This window comes from Silurus aristotelis, assembly GCF_946808225.1.
Source record: "Silurus aristotelis genome assembly, chromosome: 23".
Taxonomy (NCBI): domain Eukaryota; kingdom Metazoa; phylum Chordata; class Actinopteri; order Siluriformes; family Siluridae; genus Silurus; species Silurus aristotelis.
Genome location: NC_139596.1, coordinates 15,225,543 through 15,246,037, shown reverse-complemented (window position 1 = coordinate 15,246,037; position 20,495 = coordinate 15,225,543). Strand labels below are relative to the sequence as shown.

Here is a 20,495-nt window from a genome sequence, read left to right as displayed (position 1 = left end):
AAGTCAAGTCAAGTTTATTTCTATAGCGCTTTTCACAACAGACATTGTCTGAAAGCAGTTTTACAGAATATTAAGAGTCAATGTGAATGGTGTGCATTAATCCCTGATGAGCAAGCCATGGCCTTAGATGTTATGAGGAAGAAAACTTGAGAGGAACCAGACTTAAAAGGTGAACCTATCCTCATTTGGGTGACATCAAGAGTGTGATCATACTGAGGACGTCCAATGTCTTTGTTAAATGTACGGAGGGTGAACAGACGGTTCCTGAATGTGTGGTTCCCACTATGAAGCATAGAGGAGGAGGAGGTGTGATGGTGCGAGGGTGCTTTAATGGTGACACTGTAGGTGATTTTGTCAAAATTGAGGGTACACTTAACCAGCATGACTACCACAGCATTTTGCAGTGACATGCCATTCCATCTGGTTTACACTTAGTGGGACCACAATTTGTTTTTCAAACACATCTTTTAGTTATGTAAGAGCTATTTGTCCAAGAAGGAGAATGATGAAGTGCTGCATCAGATCCACACGCAAACCCCAAAACCTAGTGAGACATCTTCCCAGAAGAGTGAAGGATAATATAACACCAAATGGGGACTAAATGTGGAATGGGATGTTCATAAAGCCAATTGCAATCTAATGGTCACAAACTCTTGTATATATAATGTATATTTTATGCATTTAAGAATCTACATTCGTTAAACCCACAAATGTGGACAACTAGCTGTATTAGACATCTTAAACTGGTTTCTCATCCTGCAGTTTGATACTGAAGCTGTAGAAGAGAAACCGAGTAATGTACTTAATGTAATATATCATATTATAGTAATGTTATATAAGCCCCTAAATGGAGTTCGGTTTGGCCCTCTGGCAGAACAAATAAAGGTTTTAGTACTTTCCACTACATTGTGTTCCTTTCGTAAAAAGGTTTGTTTGCTTTCCACACAACCTGTACAGCAAAGCTATTATAGAAATGTGTTTTCCAGTTAAATTCCTAACACATTTTTATTTATTTTTTCGCTAAGAGTCATTATTTTAAGGGTTTCTCTTAGTTTATGTGTATTTTTCCTAACTGATACATAGAGAGCCTAACAATCACTTCATTAACACAGAGCCAGAACTCTGTATTTGTACGTTCCCAGCTGTTAATTATTGAACAAGGTATATGTCTACTGACACCAGATCCATAATAGCAGTAACAAACACAGTTTACTGGCAAAAGTACTTCCTCATGAATTTTCTTTTTTACATTTAAACTACTAAATACGCTATATGGACTTTTTCAGCCATATGTTTCATCTCCAAACTGTTCACATATTTGTAGGCACACAATTGTATAGGATGTCTTTGGATGCTGTATCATGAAATTTTCACTTCACTAGGAGAACCTGGAGACCAAAAAACGTTCCAGCATGACAATGCTCCTTTTCACAAAGCCAGCTTCATGAAGATATGGTTTACATGCAATTAAGTGAAAGATATTTAGTGACCTGCTATAGTGAGCACCTTTGGTATACATGGCAGGACTGACTGCACCTCGGGCCTCCTCACTTCACCTATCACAGTACCTGAATTTACTAATGCCCTTAAGTCCACTTAAATCTGGTGGAACATCTTCCTAGTAGAGTGGAGCAGCAAGAAGGGACTGTATGCAGAATTGGATGTTCAAAAAACATTCAAATCATATGGTCGGGTGTCCATGAACTTATCCATTAAGTGTATGGTCTGAAATGGGGACACATCCTGATCAAAACAGCTGTCCTTTTGCATCACAAGTCAAATCTGTGGGTAATTTATTGTAGCCAAATCACTTTGCATGATTTTGGACATGGGTGAGAACGTATATAAAACGCCAAACAAATATTAGCTTGAGATCAGGATCCAGAAGGAGTTCAACCTGACTAAAGTCATGCACCATCAAAACTGTTTTCTTGAAATGAACTTTAAATCTTTCAAATAAATATCTACACAATAGGTTATAAATAACTCGATCTGGAATTGTAAAAGGGGATAAGAAAATAAAAATGATCATGTTTATTCAATTTATTATGAATAGAAAAAGTGAGAACATGCAGTAAGTAAAAAAATAACTGGCCATGTTCGATTTGCACTAATTATTTTCAAACCATCAATTACATTAAACAACTTTGAAAAATGAAAGTCTTCTACAGCAGCTGTTAAACAAGGAATTTTGCTAAATTGCGACAAATGAGACATGCAATCGAAACATGTGGTTATTGTTTATTCAATATGCAGGCTGATTAGATTTCAACTGTGTTAGTGAATGCAAATGAAATGCAGATGTCATACTTTCCAGGAAAACGATTTTCCAAAATATATTCATGTACTTTCCCATACAGAAAACTAAAATCAATTACCAATGTTATCCGTATCTAAATGAGGTACGACATACATCTAATGACATACAAAAACACAGTGGAATCCAAAGTGATTCATCAGTTTAAAGTAGAAAAGTTTATAAACAGATACAAGAGCACATAGAAAAATGTGAAAAGGGAAAAAAACCAACTTGTTCAGTTCAGTACATGTAAAAAGAGTTGTGTGTATTGGCAGTGTTCGTATTATGAGAAAATAAGGCACAAAAGTTAGAGATGTATGTTCCATTTGGGTTGAGTGTTCTGGATTCACGTCCTCGAATAATACAAACATTAACATTAAACAACACAAGCTACAAGTTTTCACTTTGTATTCGGTCGATAACGAACACTTTAAAATGTCAGAATTTGCTTCATCATCAGAAAGGAAGTCACCAGGGACTGTTCAAAGCTGAAAAAAACAAAACGCTGAACCAATGACGTTCAATATTATACACGTTAACACACCTAACAAATAATAGTGCACGACAACACTTCACCAGGATATCAGATAGATCCAAACCTGTCTGATTACATCACCAGTAATGTCGGGAGGTATTACTATTCTGATGGGAAACGTGAGATCAGACAGATTAAGTTGCCACATTATGCAAGGAGCGCAGAATGACTGTAAAGATTAGTTGTTAATAGATAGCCAAATGAAAGCAGGTCGCAGTCAAATCTATACACTCTCGATCCCGAAGGGTTTTCAATGTCAGAAGGAAAGCACCTGAACTTCATCTGAACATTTAGTCACACATTTAACAGGTTCTTAAGAGATTCAGCGGTAACAGTCCAAAATAACTTTTCCTAAAAGTTCTGAAAAACACCTAATGTTTACAGTTGGGCAAAAACCCACAAATCTAAGGTGACTGGAAAAGTGAAATGTTCTCAGGAAATTAAAAGTACAAATTTAAATCCTGACCATGACACAGCACAAAAGGGCACAAAACTGCCCATGATTTCAAGGTTTGAACGGGTTTATGCTCTCTCTATCGTCCAGTAATTAATCATGGATGTCCATGAATTCATGTATGTGAAAGAGAACAGACTGCACTTTTCTCCGTGTGCGTTATACTGCGCTGTGTTGTATCATGAGCAGCATGTGCTGATCTTCACATTTCCTCACTGGTAGCTGTTGTATTATAAGGGAGAGCTGGCTGGTGGGTGGAACGTGGCAGGAGAGCAAATTGGTGAGATAAAAATCCAAAGTGTATATTTCCATGTAAGATCATTGTTAACAGGAGAGAATAAAAAAAAAAGAAAAAAATATCACAACAAAAAAAATTAAAGAAAATAATCTCTATTCAAACCTTTTATATCTTTGAAAGACAAGAGAGGTCAGCTCTGCTGGTCCATTTTTATCAGTAACCATGGCAAACATGATGGCATTATTGAGACACATACAAGATCATTTAAGTCAGTTATTCACCTCACAAAATGTGCACGTCTTGTTAGATTTAAAAAGGAGTCCATAAAAAAAAGAGCATTTACATCACTCCAAAAATGTCCGCTCGCCGAAGCAAATGCAGAATATAAAAGAATCATTACCGTCTTCTACACACCAAATCATTAAAACAACACTTTCTCCTTCTTTCCTCTATATAGTTAGCTCTATTCTTAGCTCCAGGCCGTTCGCCTGTTAATGCTACGGTCCAGTCATATTAGCTCCATGTCACAAGGCTTTCAAATATTCATGACATTTGAACGGGTGGTAATGTGAGACGGCCAAGCGCATGCAAGACCCGAGGCCCGACAGCAAGCCAGCCTGGCTGCAAGTTAATATTCCGCAAACACATGCACACAAACAAACATTAAACTCTTGGTTCTTGGGAGGAACCAACATGCCTTGAGGGACAGTTTTTCCAGGCTTGGACTCAAAAGTAGAATTAGGATTAATTCATGCCTGGAAAACTTCCCTGGACTACATGTTAAATGTTAACACTGTTTTCAATAAGAAAAAAAAAAAAAAAAAGTCTGTTGTCTGTAATGTTTAGAAATGCTTTCGGGCCTGTAATAACCAGATTTTCTGGAATACTTTCAGATGACTGGGATTTGCAAGATTGTTAGGCAATATATTTGGCTAGATTCCCAACCCCACCCCACCCAATATTTTCAGGTGATTATTATTATTGCAATTCAGCTTACAGGCAGCACAAAAAAAAAAGTTAAATATATTAATTATGTACATATACACTGAAATAGATTATAAACATGAGTCCTGGCTTAATTAAAGTCTTGTAAAATGTTATTTTGGCACTCGAAGGTTGTTAACAGTCTTCAACAAATGCATATTAAATCTTTACAAAATAAAATAATGCAAAAAAAAACCAAAACAAAAACAAACAAACATACAAAAAAAAACAACACTGACTGGCATTTTATAAGAAGGCAAAACATACTAACCATTTCCTCTTAAAAGCATGACACCTTAACCAATACAGGCTGGTGTGCACTATAATGTTATACTGCTCTGTAACAAAAAAAAAGAAAAAAACACATCCGAAACCCAACAGTTAAACCAAACACGTAAATCTATTCTTTTCAAACAGAAAATGGTATCACAGCGGGATTTTTTTTGGAACAACAAGCACCTCAAAGAAATCATAGGCAGTATATATGTCAAGGCAGAAATAGCTTAAAGAATTCAAATTGCATTTATAAAATAATAATAATAATAATAATAATAATAATAATAATAATAATAAAAGCGTTTTGAGTGAGATAAAAACATTTTGTAATAGAAAAGAAAAAAAATCTCTGATATTAAAAACAACACAACACTGAACATCATTACACTTTTTGATGACCTTAATCCTACTGACGTTGAGCAACATGATGCATCAACGTCAGATACAGTGAGACGGCAAAGAGATCACCAGCCCTCTAGTGGTCTGCTTAAACCCTAATTCTATCCGTCTTTCCATCACACTTGGTCCACTAGTGTAGAAGGTCTCGTGGCTCACGCAGGAACACCAGCAGGACGGTGATGTTATCGCTGGAGCCTGCAGCTTTGGCCTGAGCCACCAGGCTTTGAGCGATGTCCTCCCCCGAGCCACCAGACTCACGCAAAGCCTCCAGGACCAGACCGGGAACATCAGCTGGACGCAAAACATCAAAGAAACCGTCACATGCCAGCAGGACGTAGTCCTCGTCTCCACTCAGCTGGACCTGGGTGCAGTCTGCCGCATTTGATATATACGGCTTCTGATCGAAATCACCTGAAAGTTGGAGATAGAATTGCCAAATGAGGTATACATCATGACAGGGTGTGATAGATCGATCGATCGATAATTTTAACCATCCATCAAATCATAAGTAGAAGTCAGTAACACTGTGATTACAGTAACAGAATGAGTGGCCAGAGGTTGTGCTTCCAATTCCAGTCCAATCACTCAGACAAAAAATAAAAAGGGGTGACATTGTTCTCCTGGTTACTTACCAATTGCCCGGGAAACGGCGTACGTCCCGTTAACACGCCAGCAACCCATGAATGCAATGCAGCCTCCCAGGTCCTCTATTCTCTTCTTCTCATCCTGCACAGGAGCACATACAAATAACTCTTAATAGAATTAGGAATAAAAGCTAATATCTAAACCTTTTTCAAAAGGCAAAATGAGATATATATTAACTAAAGCTTATCCAAAACAAAAAAAAAAAAAAAAAAACAAAGTACTTAAAAGACTGCTCTTGTTTTTCTGTTAAACCTTCAGCTTAACATTTTCACTCTGTCATGAACAACAATTATATTTTACTTTATTTATATACTCCAGATTTTAGAAGAAAAGATTTTATCACCAAATCTTATACAAACACACTGATTACATCTCCTATTAAAGGCATTTGATTTCTAATCTCTCCTGAGGCATAGTTAAAGGAACATCTCAAAGTTGCAGATTTGGCTAAATGAAAGTGAAAACAGATGAAATCACTTATGGTGAAGGAAACCAATCCTTTTAGCACCCATTTCAGCCTCCTCATAGCAAATCCAAGGGAAAATAAAATCATCCACCTCATGCACTTAACAGTCACTTCAAATGAAAGTACAAGTTAACTGTATTTCTGAAACAGAACCTTCAGCAAAGTTTAACAAGTTTTTTTTTTCTTTTCTGGATGGATAAAATATCGGTTTGGACTGATTTATGATGTGCTTTCGTCTTCACGAGAAACAGAAGACTGAAAAAAAGGGAAACATTTTTCAAAATGCACAAAAGCAGGACTAGACTTTAGTTTCCATGTATCGCTGGTGTGTCTTACTGGGGTTCATTTTTTTACTTTACTTAAGTGGCTTTTTCACATATCTGAACTTTACTGAAGTATTTCCATTTGGGGAAACTTTTACTTCACTACATTTCGAAAGTCAATTATCTTTTTACTTTTACTTAGATCAGTGTGCTGAGAGTCACATAACTGAGTTAATTAAGCAAAGAGGCTTGTGATAAAAGCCATAATAAATCAGAGTACTTTGGATACTTAAATACATTTTAAGGCAAATACTTTTGTACTTTTACTCAAGTGAAAGTTTGAATGGACACTTTTACTGTTACTGGAGTCATATTTTACAGAGTGCACCTCTATTTTAACTCAACTACATGGTTTGTGTACTTTGTCCGCCACTGATGGCCATCCATGATGTTTGTGTTGTGTACCTCTCTTTCAGGTTTATGGGGGTCCATGAGGATGACAGGCTCGCCCTTCTTCACCAGCATGACCTGCGAGTCGCCCAGCCAGGACACCGTCAACCAATCAGCAGCCAGCAACACGGCCACGCCCGTACTCCCACTGCGCATGCGCTGCAGACACAACACACCCATGTTATCATTCATGAACCGCAACTGATGCAAGGAGTTCGCCTCAGCGTGTGTTTGATTCCATTCTCAGAAACAACACCTAAACGAAAAACAAAACAAAAAAGCTTTCTACATCGAGTGACTAAACTCGAAGCCTTTCATATGCTACTTTCTCTGACTTTCAAGAGCGTTCTCGCTGCACCCACATTAAAGCAGTGTAACCAACGCTGACTAATATCTCTACCTGCACACACTGACAGCACGAAAGCTTCAAACCAAACATTCATCCACACTCTGTGAAGGCGTGAAGGAGATTTTCTCGGAAACTAAACAAAATGTTATCAGAAGTTTCCACTGGAACAACACCAGAGGATGAACCTGTTTTTGTGGCTTGTTAATAAAAAAGAAAAAAAAAGAAAAAAGAAAATTTTAAATATTACATTTATACTTATTCATTAAATTTAAATTATAGCCTTATTTTATTCTTGGGATTTTGATTTAAATCTTTCTGGTCACTGGGACAGAACCTTAACCCACAACATGCAATCAGGTTTTCCATCATAAACTACATTTTCATGATTAAAAAGCCGAAACCCAAAAGCAATAGCACATGAATTATTGAATATATTAGTAACAATATTAACTGCATCCTGATCAGAGTTCTCCCTATTATATAAATATGACGGGGTTTGTTTTAATCATTCAGTCACATTTTTTGGCTTCACTATTAAGTCTATTTTTGTTACAACTCAACATTTCAAAAATCCATGAGGTAAACATGACTGAATTACTTGCCTTCTTTGACTCAAAAAACTATACACTTTAAGGAATTCAGGTTTAAGGCACAAAGTAATAATGAAGGGTTCCTTTGTTTTCTTCCAACTGAGATAAGCAACTGTGATCATTTAATTCAGAGCCTGTAAAAGGGTTAGAAACACATAGTTTTGCCTGTTCAATTTGTTTATATGCAACAAACTAGGTAAAGGCAGAAACACAAACAGTGAATGAGTAGAAGAAAGTTCTGTGACATTTTTGGCTCTAACAGAATCATTTTTATAAGAGAGAACAGGAGAGAAGTTGTAAGCAGACTGCCTCACACCCACAGTCAAACTTGTAGCTCTATGTTGTTTAGTGTAGCACCAGGGTTCTGGAGGAACGTTGTCTCGTTTTTACTGTGTACCCCTGTGTATAGTAGAAATGACCATAAAAGCCTCTTGACTTGACATGGAAGTGGAAGCTTAACTGCTTGTTTTAGAGCAGGGAAGGTTGGAGACTTATTCCGGGTGTACGGAATACTAAACCAACATCGCTACAATTCCATACATCAACACCGTGCAATTCTGTCTGGACTGTGGCTCATTTTAACCAACTTCACCATATAACACGACAATGACCCTCTGCGAGCGTTATTTAGAGAGCAAACATCATCTAGAGTGATATCTATCATGGAATGGTCTGCCCAGTCACTGCATCTAAATCATATTGAACTGCTCTGGGATGAACTGGATCTCAAGGTCAGAAAGATCTCTCCAACTAATAAAGAACTCAGAAGAGACACAGAAAGGTATTTCAGCTGAATGTTTGGAAAAACCAACTGTCCAGATGCACAGAGTGTGTAAAGCTGTTATTTATGATAAGGAAGGATTTTCAATAAAAAAAAAAAAACATCTGCATATTTATATATTTGTTTGTTCAAAATTAAATCTGCTACATTACCTAGCTTGTTGCATATAAACAAACGGAATATGCATCATTTGAGACAACTTGACAATTTGTCTCTGAAAAAACATTGTGTGTTTTGAGGAAACCAGGTAACAGGACAACAACAATAAAATATTTCAAATTAAAAGCTACTTCAGATGGAAACTGTCTGTTTGAGATGTTCAAGATGTATCTATGAATAGATTCTTCAGTGTTAGTACTTTGTAAAAGACAGCTGTAATGTTTCTCATACAAGTCTTCAGGACAGAGATTTTTTTATTCTCTGTAACTTGACAACCTGCATTTGTAACGTTCAGTAAAAAGAATAAAAATAAAGCTTTGATTAATAGTCACGATATCCATCATTTGTGCAGATATACAATTATACATATGATTTCTTCTTCTTTTAGCCTCTGGAAGTTTTTCTTTGTTATCAATTTAAAAAAATGATTGACTGAATAAAAGCTAAAACACGTAACTTTCACTTGAAACACTTGTTTCACAGATGTCCTGCAAATGCAATTAAATACAACTACAAATCGATAGTTTGTTGACAAACAGCTCTCAAAGAAGAAGTGCTGTTATTGGAACAAAATTAACCTCAGAGTGGTAGCAGTGACTCCACTTTGCGTTGGCCTTCACCACAATAGTGATATTTTTCCAATAACAGCACACCCCCAAATGGTTTATTCTTCACTTAAAACACAATAAGTATTATAATACACTAATGTGTGAGTATGTGTGTATATTTTATATATATATATATATATATATATATATATATATATATATATAATTAAAATATTCTTTTTTTATACCTCTCTCCTGGCCTTTATCATGAACATATCATCTGTCTGGACGAAGGAGTTTTTAAAGGCCGTACTCGTGTCACTCTTCAGCACCTCTTGTTGGCTAAGGATGACATGCAAGTGGGTAGACGTGTAGGTCGCAGCATCGACTCCTCCATGACCATCAAACACGGCATAATACTCACGCTCCACACCGTCCTGTGGGAAAGAGAACAACTTCAAATCAGAAGCACTTAAAGGAGTATATACAAGAATACACACTGAATAATTTATACCAGGCAGACAAGTTGCAACAATATTTCATTCCTAGTTTTACTCTTAAGCTGCGTAAAGTCTTTGCATCATTACTACAACACTTCCTTTGACCCATCGCTTTTTGTCAGAATAAAACATTTAAGAGTAAAAAGTATATGGTTTTAACAGACAAAAAGACCCCACTGCCAGTGATTAATGTCTGACCCTCCACGACGAGCTAGTTTGTAACTTGCTAGTTTTCAGTCATATTAAAAATAATCTGCTAACTCACGCAAAGATAGACTTTGGTTTTATTTTTTGTTAAATTGAATGCCCTTTGTGGAATGAATGCTGAATTGGCTTTAGCCATAAAATAAAAAGCATCAATTTAATAGTAATTGATAACTACTAAAAAACTTATGGCAAATTTGAATTAACAGGCCATTAATTAACATGTAGTTAATAATAATATAGTGTTGGATCTCTGGTGAACACAGCACTCTAAAGGTGAAAAACATAAGTAGTTAAAATGATTTTCTAGTAAAATCTTTCAAAATAATATTTCAATACAACAGGGTAAAAATAACTTTGGTATTTTTCAATTCTGTAAACATTTCCATTTGAACATGTTTTCCTCAACAAAAAAAAAATAAAAAAACATTTTATTACACTATTAAGTTATGGCCTAATCTTTACAGTGCCTGTCAAAGGTTTAGAAACACCTAATCAATTATAGTATTTGAGACATGTTTTTGGGTTATTTAAACAGGATTAAAATTGACTTTAATCAAACAAATATATACAGTGAGGAAAATAAGTGTTTGAACACCCTGCTATTTTGCAAGTTCTCCCACTTAGAAATCATGGAGGGGTCTGAAATTGTCATCGTAGGTGCATGTCCACTGTGAGAGACATAATCTAAAAAAAAAAATAAATAAATCCAGAAATCACAATATATGATTTTTTAACTATTTATTTGTATGATACAGCTGCAAATAAGTATTTGAACACCTGTCTATCAGCTAGAATTCTGACCCTCAAAGACCTGTTAGTCTGTCTTTAAAATGTCCACCTCCACTACATTTATTATCCTAAATTAGATGCATCTGTTTGAGGTCGTTAGCTGCATAAAGACACATGTCCACCCCATACAATCAGTAAGAATCCAACTACTAACATGGCCAAGACAAAAGAGCTGTCAAAAGACACTAGAGACAAAATTGTACACCTCCACAAGGCTGGAAAGGGCTACGGGGAAATTGCCAAGCAGCTTGGTGAAAAAAGGTCCACTGTTGGAGCAATCATTAGAAAATGGAAGAAGCTAAACGTGACTGTCAATCTCCCTCGGCCTGGGGCTCCATGCAAGATCTCACCTCGTGGGGTCTCAATGATCCTAAGGAAGGTGAGAAATCAGCCCAGAACTACACGGGAGGAGCTGGTCAATGACCTGAAAAGAGCTGGGACCACCGTTTCCAAGGTTACTGTTGGTAATACACTAAGACGCCATGGTTTGAAATCATGCATGGCACGGAAGGTTCCCCTGCTTAAACCAGCACATGTCAGGCACGTCTTAAGTTTGCCAATGACCATTTGGATGATCCAGAGGAGTCATGGGAGAAAGTCATGTGGTCAGATGAGACCAAAATAGAACTTTTGGGTCATAATTCCACTAAACGTGTTTGAAGGAAGAAGAATGATGAGTACCATCCCAAGAACACCATCCCTACTGTGAAGCATGGGGGTGGTAGCATCATGCTTTGGGGGTGTTTTTCTGCACATGGGACAGGGCGACTGCACTGTATTAAGGAGAGGATGACCGGGGCCATGTATTGCGAGATTTTGGGGAACAACCTCCTTCCCTCAGTTAGCGCATTGAAGATGGGTCGAGGCTGGGTCTTCCAACATGACAATGACCCGAAGCACACAGCCAGGATAACCAAGGAGTGGCTCTGTAAGAAGCATATCAAGGTTCTGGCGTGGCCTAGCCAGTCTCCAGACCTAAACCCAATAGAGAATCTTTGAAGGGAGCTCAAACTCCGTGTTTCTCAGGGACAGGCCAGAAACCTGACTGATCTAGAGAAGATCTGTGTGGAGGAGTGGGCCAAAATCCCTCCTGCAGTGTGTGCAAACCTGGTGAAAAACTACAGGAAACGTTTGACCTCTGTAATTGCAAACAAAGGCTACTGTACCAAATATAACATTGACTTTCTCAGGTGTTCAAATACTTATTTGCAGCTGTATCATACAAATAAATAGTTTAAAAATCATACATTGTGATTTCTGGATTTTTTTTTTTAGATTATGTCTCTCACAGTGGACATGCACCTACGATGACAATTTCAGACCCCTCCATGATTTCTAAGTGGGAGAACTTGCAAAATAGCAGGGTGTTCAAATACTTATTTTCCTCACTGTAAATGTTTAGATGTTACACTTATTTTTACTGAAAAATCCTCAATTAGTATAAATAACAGCTTTACACACTCTGGGCAGCTAAAATACTTTACTTGCCAAAGGAATTCACTAGTTGGAGATTTCTTCTGACCTTGTACTCCAGTTCATCTTAGTACGGTTCAATAGGATTCAATAGCTGTGACTGGGAAGCCATTCCATGATAGATATCACTCCAGATAACTGTTTGCTCTCGGAATAACTCTTACAGAGAGTCAATGACTTGTTATATGGTGTAATCTGGTAAAATGAGCCACAGTCCAGACAGAATTGCATGTTGTAAATAAAGTCTCTAACATTCCCTTCTCCAAAACAATCCCAAACCACTTCCACATCCATGTTCGACTGTGGGGGAGAAGCAGTTTGCTAACATCTTCTCTCCTGTTCTCGGTCTTACAGAAGTTCTGTTGTCCATAATGTCATATTTAGACTCATCTGTCCATTAAACTTTCTTCCAGTTATTCCCATGCGTGTCTCAAAAACCATAAAAGACTAGGTGTTTCCACACATTGACAGGTGCTGTACATCCAAATAAAAGACAACATAAAGGAAGTGCTAATGTGAAACAGGGCAATTGATTTCATTTATTTCACTCTAACATAAAAACATCTGCAGTTCCTTGCAGATGTGGCACTGAACCAGGTTGAGGCAATACACCTTACTAGAGCACGATAAAATTGAGACAGACCCCTGACCTGCAAACCAAAAAGCTGGTTAAATTCAGGGAGTAACATGTGACGATCCTCCATCTTTCTGCGCGTGTTCCGTATGGCGTGGACGGAGCAGAGGCGAGAACGTGAGGAGCAAGGTGTCAGATTGGGCAGCTGTTTCTGCCAGGCCACACCCACTTCTCTCAGCTTGTTGATAAACAGACGCTGAACAGGCTCAGACTGTAGCACTGTGGAATGAAAATTCAGCTTGATTCTGAGGCTCATAGCATGGGATAGAATTAAATTTTTGAATTATATTTATGAGAACAAGCAGTCTCGATTGAGAACAGGTTCTCTATATAATGCCAAGCTGTTATGTTTCATTTGAACACCAGAGGGCAGCTATGTTGCATTATCCCATTTAGTTCAATCTTACATTGGTGTAATTTTGATCTTTCAGATACAATAAAACAAAAACCGAAATCACTCACACACTACGTCTGCTTCACCCCCCTGCTGCTGTTCAGGGTCTTTAGGGGAGTAGAAAGGTGAAAGATCATCTTTCAGAAGCTCAGTGACCGCAGCATGGCACATCGAAGCACTCAGGCTGCCAGGCGCATTTCTGCATACATACACAAGCACATCAAACACCGAATAATTAAAAGTGCAATATGCAATCATAAAAACAAGTGCAATGCCGCACAAAACTTACAGCAATTTATAAAAAAAAAAGCCTGAAAGATCATCAAAATAACTTTACTGCTAATATTCATCTTTTACAGCACTCAGATTGCAGTATTAGGAGGAAATATGTATTTTACACTTACGTCTTTAGTGGTGTCCTTACCTGAAAGAATCCACCTCTTAATGTCATCATTATGTCACCATGGCTATAGAAACCATCAATATTATACAGAAAGGCAGTAAAAGAGAGTGCTGCTCCACAGATAGGAATCTTATACAGTTAGAATGAAATGCCATTGCTAAAGCAAGAAACCCAATTAACACAATTCAAGAAGTCTCCTTTCACTGTAGCCACATCTGCACCGCCCGCATACATCATCTCTAGCAGAAGAATCGATATTAACCTCATCAAATGACCCCGGTTTTCTGTGCATTTTCTTCCATGCATTAATGTTTTCCTGGGGATTTAAAGGAAACAACCGTGTTTTTTTTTATCAATCTATTCTCACAATGTCCAGCTTTTCTGGAAAAGTCCTTCTCGTAAATGCTCCTCTGTCATCCATTGTGGAATGGAAAAAGAAAAAAAAACAGCCATTAATTCGACACAAATATATTTGAGCTTGTGCGGTTTTCTACAGATGCAGTTTGCAAGCTCTGACTAGTGCACTCTTTGACCGTCCAATCAAAGGACGTGACTATGTCAACACGATTGCACACCATCTAGAGCGCCTCGGAGTGGCCAAATTGCAATCTGATTGGTTAAGGCAACAGCTTCAAGCAATACAGAGTTTTATGCTAAAAGAGCCCGAAGGTGCTGATTATGAAGGTTATGTGGTGACTAAAATCTGATTGATAGAAACTCTCACATAAAATTTAATTTTGGAGAAAAAGCTATAAAAATATATAAAATGAAATGAATAGACTTAGGAATAATTTATTACATATTCTTGTACTGAAATATAATAAAACATGATATAAGACATAAAAGTCAGTGATTCTGAAGTAAGGCCAGCAGAGAAGCCCTTACTACCATCTTAATCAGCTGATTTTGTCTTTAAAAGCTCTTCTCTTGTTTCTGAGTCCCTCAAACCACCAAACTTCAGCTCTTAGCTGAATTTCCACTGCTAACGTTTTAACAGTGTTAAAGTATCCTCCTCTTTCCTGCTAGCGTCTATTAATTTATGACCACTCCTGCTAATCTCCAGAGAATCGTAGTAGATCCTTCACTTTATGTATACTTTAATAAAGGAGAAGCTGATCACACGTTCATGAGAACAAAACTTTTGTGTTTAATTTTGGCACAGAATAACGATCAATTTCATTAAAAGTAAAATCAGATTAGTGAGGTCAATGCAAAGCTCTGAAAATGGCATGGTGCTACGTGAACAGGAAATTAACTTTGAATCGCACAGGAAGTGGTTAGAACAATGGTTGTTTCGTGAACAGGAAGTCTGCCATGTGGAATGTACTAGAAACAGAAAGAGTGGGAAAGAAACACGCGGGCAGAGACGCAGGCAGAGACACGGGCAGAGACACGGGCAGAGACACGGGCAGAGACACGGGCAGAGACACGGGCAGAGACACGGGCAGAGACACGGGCAGAGAGAAAAGACAATGAGTAGGACAGACAGAGAAAAACTAAAGAATGGGAATAAAACACACAAAGAGCAAGAGTGTGATAATAGACAAGAAACAATATAAGAGACAAACAGAGAGGGAGACTCATGTCTGAACTTGTGCAACTGCTATATATATATTTTTTTTTAAAAAAGCATACACAAGATTTGGAGGAATGTGTGAACACTCCTCATCTGCTTGAGACAGGAAGAAGCGGCAGGTGCGAGTCTACACAGATAAACACACACACACACACACACACACACACACACACACACACACACACACACACACACACACACACACACACAAGCACAACATACCCTAATGAACAAACACACGTGCAGATTTATATAAGGAGACGAATGGACAGTTAATGCCATCGCTTTTCCTAGTGACGTGATGCATAAAAAAAATGTAAAAAAAAAACTATCCATAAGCAGTTTTATGAAAATTAATCTATATAAACACCACTGCATTTTGTGTATGACTGCAAATTTAGGTCACATACAAACACCCATTTGGTATAAAAAGTAAGATGATTGAATGTTTACACACACACACCAGTGGCAGGCCTTATTATAGAGAAAGGCCTTATTTAATTACATAATTATATATTACATATTATATTGATGCTTCTGCTAGAGATGATGATGTATCTGGGTGGTGCATTTGTGGTTGCAGCAAAAAAAAACCTTGTTGAATTGTGTTTCTTGCTTCAGTACCGACATTCATTTTCGCTGTATGAGATTCCTGTCTGTGATTCAGCGGTGTTATACTACGTTTCTATATAATATTGGAGGTTTCTATAGCTGTGGCATCATAATAATGATATCAAGAGGTGGATTGAATCAGGTAGGACACCACTAAAGGCCTGGGTGTGAATTTACTCACCTGGCAGACAGCAGCCGGAGCCCCAGGTCCAGGCTTTCACCCTTCACCTCGTCCAGAGTTACAGTGCGACTGAGCGGAGCGAGAGGAAGAGGATCATCTTGGCCCAGCGGGTTCGCGAACTCCTCCACAAACCGTTTCAGAAAATTCTGAGCTCCGTCCTGCTCGTTCATCCCCATCACGGCCTTCTGACGGGTCTCTCTGTCTCACAGCGCACACTTCTGCAATCTGCCTTGTTCCCTTTCGCACCTAAGACAAAACCCAGCCACACACAAACACAGTTTTCCACAGTCTTTCATTACATCACTGTGACCTTTTGCCCTTTGTTTTAAATAGGTTTAATCCTGCGAGTCAGTGTTTCGATGAGCACACTGATCAGTTGCAATGCAGCATGTGAGTCAGAGTGGGGTGATACAGACACTACATCATATTATGAACAGCTTGCTCTGAAATTCCTTCGCAATTCTCACATGCACCTGCAATTAAAAGCTCAAAATCCAAACAGCCAAAGCCACACCAATGATTGTATCCTCACCTCCCGCCAGAAAAAACGCCTATATTTACATTTATATGCGCAACATTTGGCAGACACCCTTATCCAGATCAACCTACAAACGTGTCCCGAGAGTCACACAGAATACAGATTAACATGGCAGAGGTAGAGCTGTGTCTTCCTAAAGATACAACAGAAAAAAGAAAATCTGGTTTTATGCAATCTTTTTCCTTTTTTATTTGCAATACAAAGGCTTTGTTTGTGAAAGGGCCGTGCGTTAGAAGTCAAAAGGAACTGAAGCTAACCACTAACACTAACTCCAACAACATATATTTCATAGAAAATAATTCATTCATTTTTAGAAAGTCTGTGAAAGATTTACAGGCTGGATGCCTCTGTAGTTAGTTTCTAGTCGAATGAGCTGCCTTTAGCAAAATCATTTACACAAATGGATAAATCGCAACAGATGATCTGTGTAGAAGTGTAGAGTCATCTGACGATCATTGACGATCCTTGGACTATGGAGGTTACTGGACACAAGCAAAATCAAGCAAAGTTGCACATAATGCTGTCCTTCTTCAAACTGTCTCAGTCATTACAAATACAAAGAGAAGCTTGTTTCTGTCTCTTTGTCAAGCCAGTGTGTTTCACACTTCAGTCATATAAGCAGTAAAATACTCCAATTATGATGGCGTATATATATATATATATATATATATATATATATATATATATATATATATATATATATATATATATATATATATATTATAAAAAGAAATAACCACATACTTACCAGATATTTTCCGGACTATAAAGCGCACCCATATATAAGCCGCACCCACTGAATTTGACAAAGTGGGTATTTTTATTTTAAACATAAATAAGCCACACCTGTCTATAAGCCGCATGGTGTCTACACTGAATCTAATGAACTTTACACAGGCTTTAATGAAAAACAGTGTCTGTTACACGGTGTAACGGGTGAAATATGTTGCGCTTCCTTTAGGAGCATAGCGGTATTTTGGGAATAGCCTGCCACTGCATTTTTTCCGCTATTACTGGATATGTGCAAGGCCGAGGAATATGTCCATATTATTTTCTGATGCTCATTTCTAAGTTTCTTTGACTAACCCATAACGCTGTTGCCAAGAAAAATAAGAACGCACGAGTTTTGGAAACCTGTCTGTGCTTATATGATTGCTGTTGCAACTGGAGTTAGCAAGCTCTCCCTTCACCCAGACTCAACGCCGACCAAGGAAGTCATTGTTCACTGTCTTCCTCCTTCCTTTCACAACTATTTCTCTCGGAAGTTTATCTTTTGGCATCGTCGTGCGTTTAAGAAAAAAGTTTTTTCTCCCGATGCCGTGCAGCTCAGAACACAGGTGAGGTGCGTTTTTTTCGTTTCCGTTCGGAAATTTCATTGGTCTAATGTTATGGGGCTCAGTTTTTTGGCTTAAAGTTTGTGAAACCAGGAAAAAACCCAGGAAAAATTCATAAATAAGCCGCAGGGTTCAAAACGTGGGAAAAAAGTAGCGGCTTATAGTCCGAAAAATACGGTAAATCAATTTGCAACACAGATGCCAATGATTTAGTGACGGCTTTCCTGATTCATGATGTAGAGGTTGCAATGCTCAAATATTTCCACGCCTTTTTCTAAATGACGAAAAGGCACCTTTTTTGTGTTTGGCCCACAAATATTTATTTTCCCAATTACATACATGCGTTTTCTATACAAAGTTTTCCCATACTGGGTTTTAGAAGACCCTGAAACATGACCCAGGGAAGTACAATTGCACTCTCTCACACACACACTCACACACACACAGCAAATATTTGAACATGTCAATCAACCTGTCAGTCAGTGCATGTCACCGGAAAATGGTGTACCCGAGGGAACAGTGATGCCTGGGGAAAAATACGCAAGGAAGGCAGGATTTAATCCTAACCCTACCATCCTAACCACTAACACACAATAATATTTAATAATGCAAAAATAAATATTTTAAAATCCAGTTCACACATTCACTTGTCTGGGGGGAAAAAAATCCAGATACAGAACTAGTTTGCAAGAGAACTAGTGTCACTCAGAGCAGTCTGTGGACTGGATTTAGAAAAGGAACAACTGGCAACAACATTCATAACATTGCATACATACCAGATGTATGTTGCAAAACCGGGGGTCTCAGAAATCAATATTATCGCGGTTCTGTGAAACGATTTATTATACCGCCCTGCTGTGAGTAAGACTAGGAGAAACACTTTTTACACCAAAGCTCTGTTTTGCATGCTTTTCCACTCATAACCCTACAGAACACATGCCAGACTGATATTAAACATATGCAAGAGGAGCAGAAAGTGTAAAACAATGTAACAATGCAAGAATAGGCCTTTTAAAACAACATCCTGCTAACTTTCAATTTCGGTTCCAACACATTTCTTATTTATGCAGAAGGGGAAAAAAACCACAACTTTGTTTGTATATGCACACAAGGTAATACGTACCTTTTAAAACCCTTTTATCCCGCTCCGACACTCCCTTCTCTCGGATATAAAAGACTTCAGCTCAGCTCACTGCCGGAAACCAGAGACCGGAAATAAACGAAATGTATACACTGTATCCAATTCGGATTGACCTCGCAACGGATCATCCAGGCTTTTGAAGCTTGTAAGATCTGTTTTGTGTGTGTGTCTGTCACGAAAGAAGAAAACAAGAATTCTGCCCCTTGTGGCATCTTGACGTCATTAACAAATTTTTTTAATAAATAAACGCCATATAATCTGGAATCTGATTAATCAAAAGGTGTTGATTAATTTTTCCACCACCAATAATTGTTAATTAATTTAATTAAAGGAATTTTGTGTTTTTAATTTTCTTTCTTTCTCAAAAAAATCTTCACACTGTTTGTGGACACCTGAGCAAAAGATTTATATTTATTTTCCCCATTTGCTGTTATTATAACCTCCACTCTTCTGGGAAGAGGCTTCACTGCATTTTGGTGTGTGCTTGTGGAGAGGTATGGTCATTAAGCCACAACGGTGTTAGTAAAGTCAGGTACTGATGTAGGTGAGGTGAGGAGACCTGGGCTGCAGTCTGTGTTCACATTCACTTCTAGTTTAAGTAAAGCAAAAACATTCCTGTTACCACATCCAAAGACATTCTATACAACTGTGTGCCTTCAACTTTGGGTAACAGTTTTGTGCACTGTTTCAGTGTCTGGTGACACACCATATGGAGTCCCAACATATTATACCGCTTTACTCTGTTACGTTTGCCTTCCATGCAAAACCATAAGATTTATTTTCATCAAATTGCAAGTCGAGCCATCTGTGTGTGTGTGTCTCTCTCTCTCTATATATATATCTATCTATATATATATCTATATCTATACATATCTATATCTATACATATATATATAGATATATATATATATATATATATATATATATATATATATAGATATATATATAGATATATATATAGATATATATCTATATCTATCTATATCTATATCTATCTATCTATCTATCTATCTATCTATCTATCTATCTATCTATCTATCTATCTATCTATCTATCTATATATATATATATATATATATATATATAAATATAATTATGTGGGGTGTAACGGTGCAAGTATTCATACCGAAAATGTTCGGTACTGGGCTTTCGGTTCGATCATTTTTATGAACACCAGAGTTCAAATCTGAGTTCCCTCAGGAAGGTATTAAGTGGTGGACCACAATTTTGTTTATTATTAACCTTAAGCGCATACACAACAATAGGAGTGGTATAAG

General features: G+C 37.6%; 1 protein-coding gene across 1 annotated transcript; it reads right to left on the bottom strand.

Annotated features, from left to right (window-relative positions):
* Positions 1–2,229: 2,229 nt before the first annotated feature.
* ppm1f (protein phosphatase, Mg2+/Mn2+ dependent, 1F) lies at positions 2,230–19,353 on the bottom strand. The gene is made up of 8 exons (XM_083527430.1): positions 19,201–19,353; positions 16,206–16,451; positions 13,502–13,632; positions 13,056–13,258; positions 9,685–9,873; positions 7,025–7,168; positions 5,818–5,911; positions 2,230–5,596 (listed from the first exon to the last, which is right to left on the bottom strand). Exons 2-8 carry the CDS (start codon positions 16,379–16,381, stop codon positions 5,316–5,318), a joined length of 1,218 nt encoding a protein of 405 aa, XP_083383556.1. The 5' UTR covers positions 16,382–16,451; positions 19,201–19,353; the 3' UTR covers positions 2,230–5,315.
* Between the last annotated feature and the right edge of the window lie 1,142 nt (positions 19,354–20,495).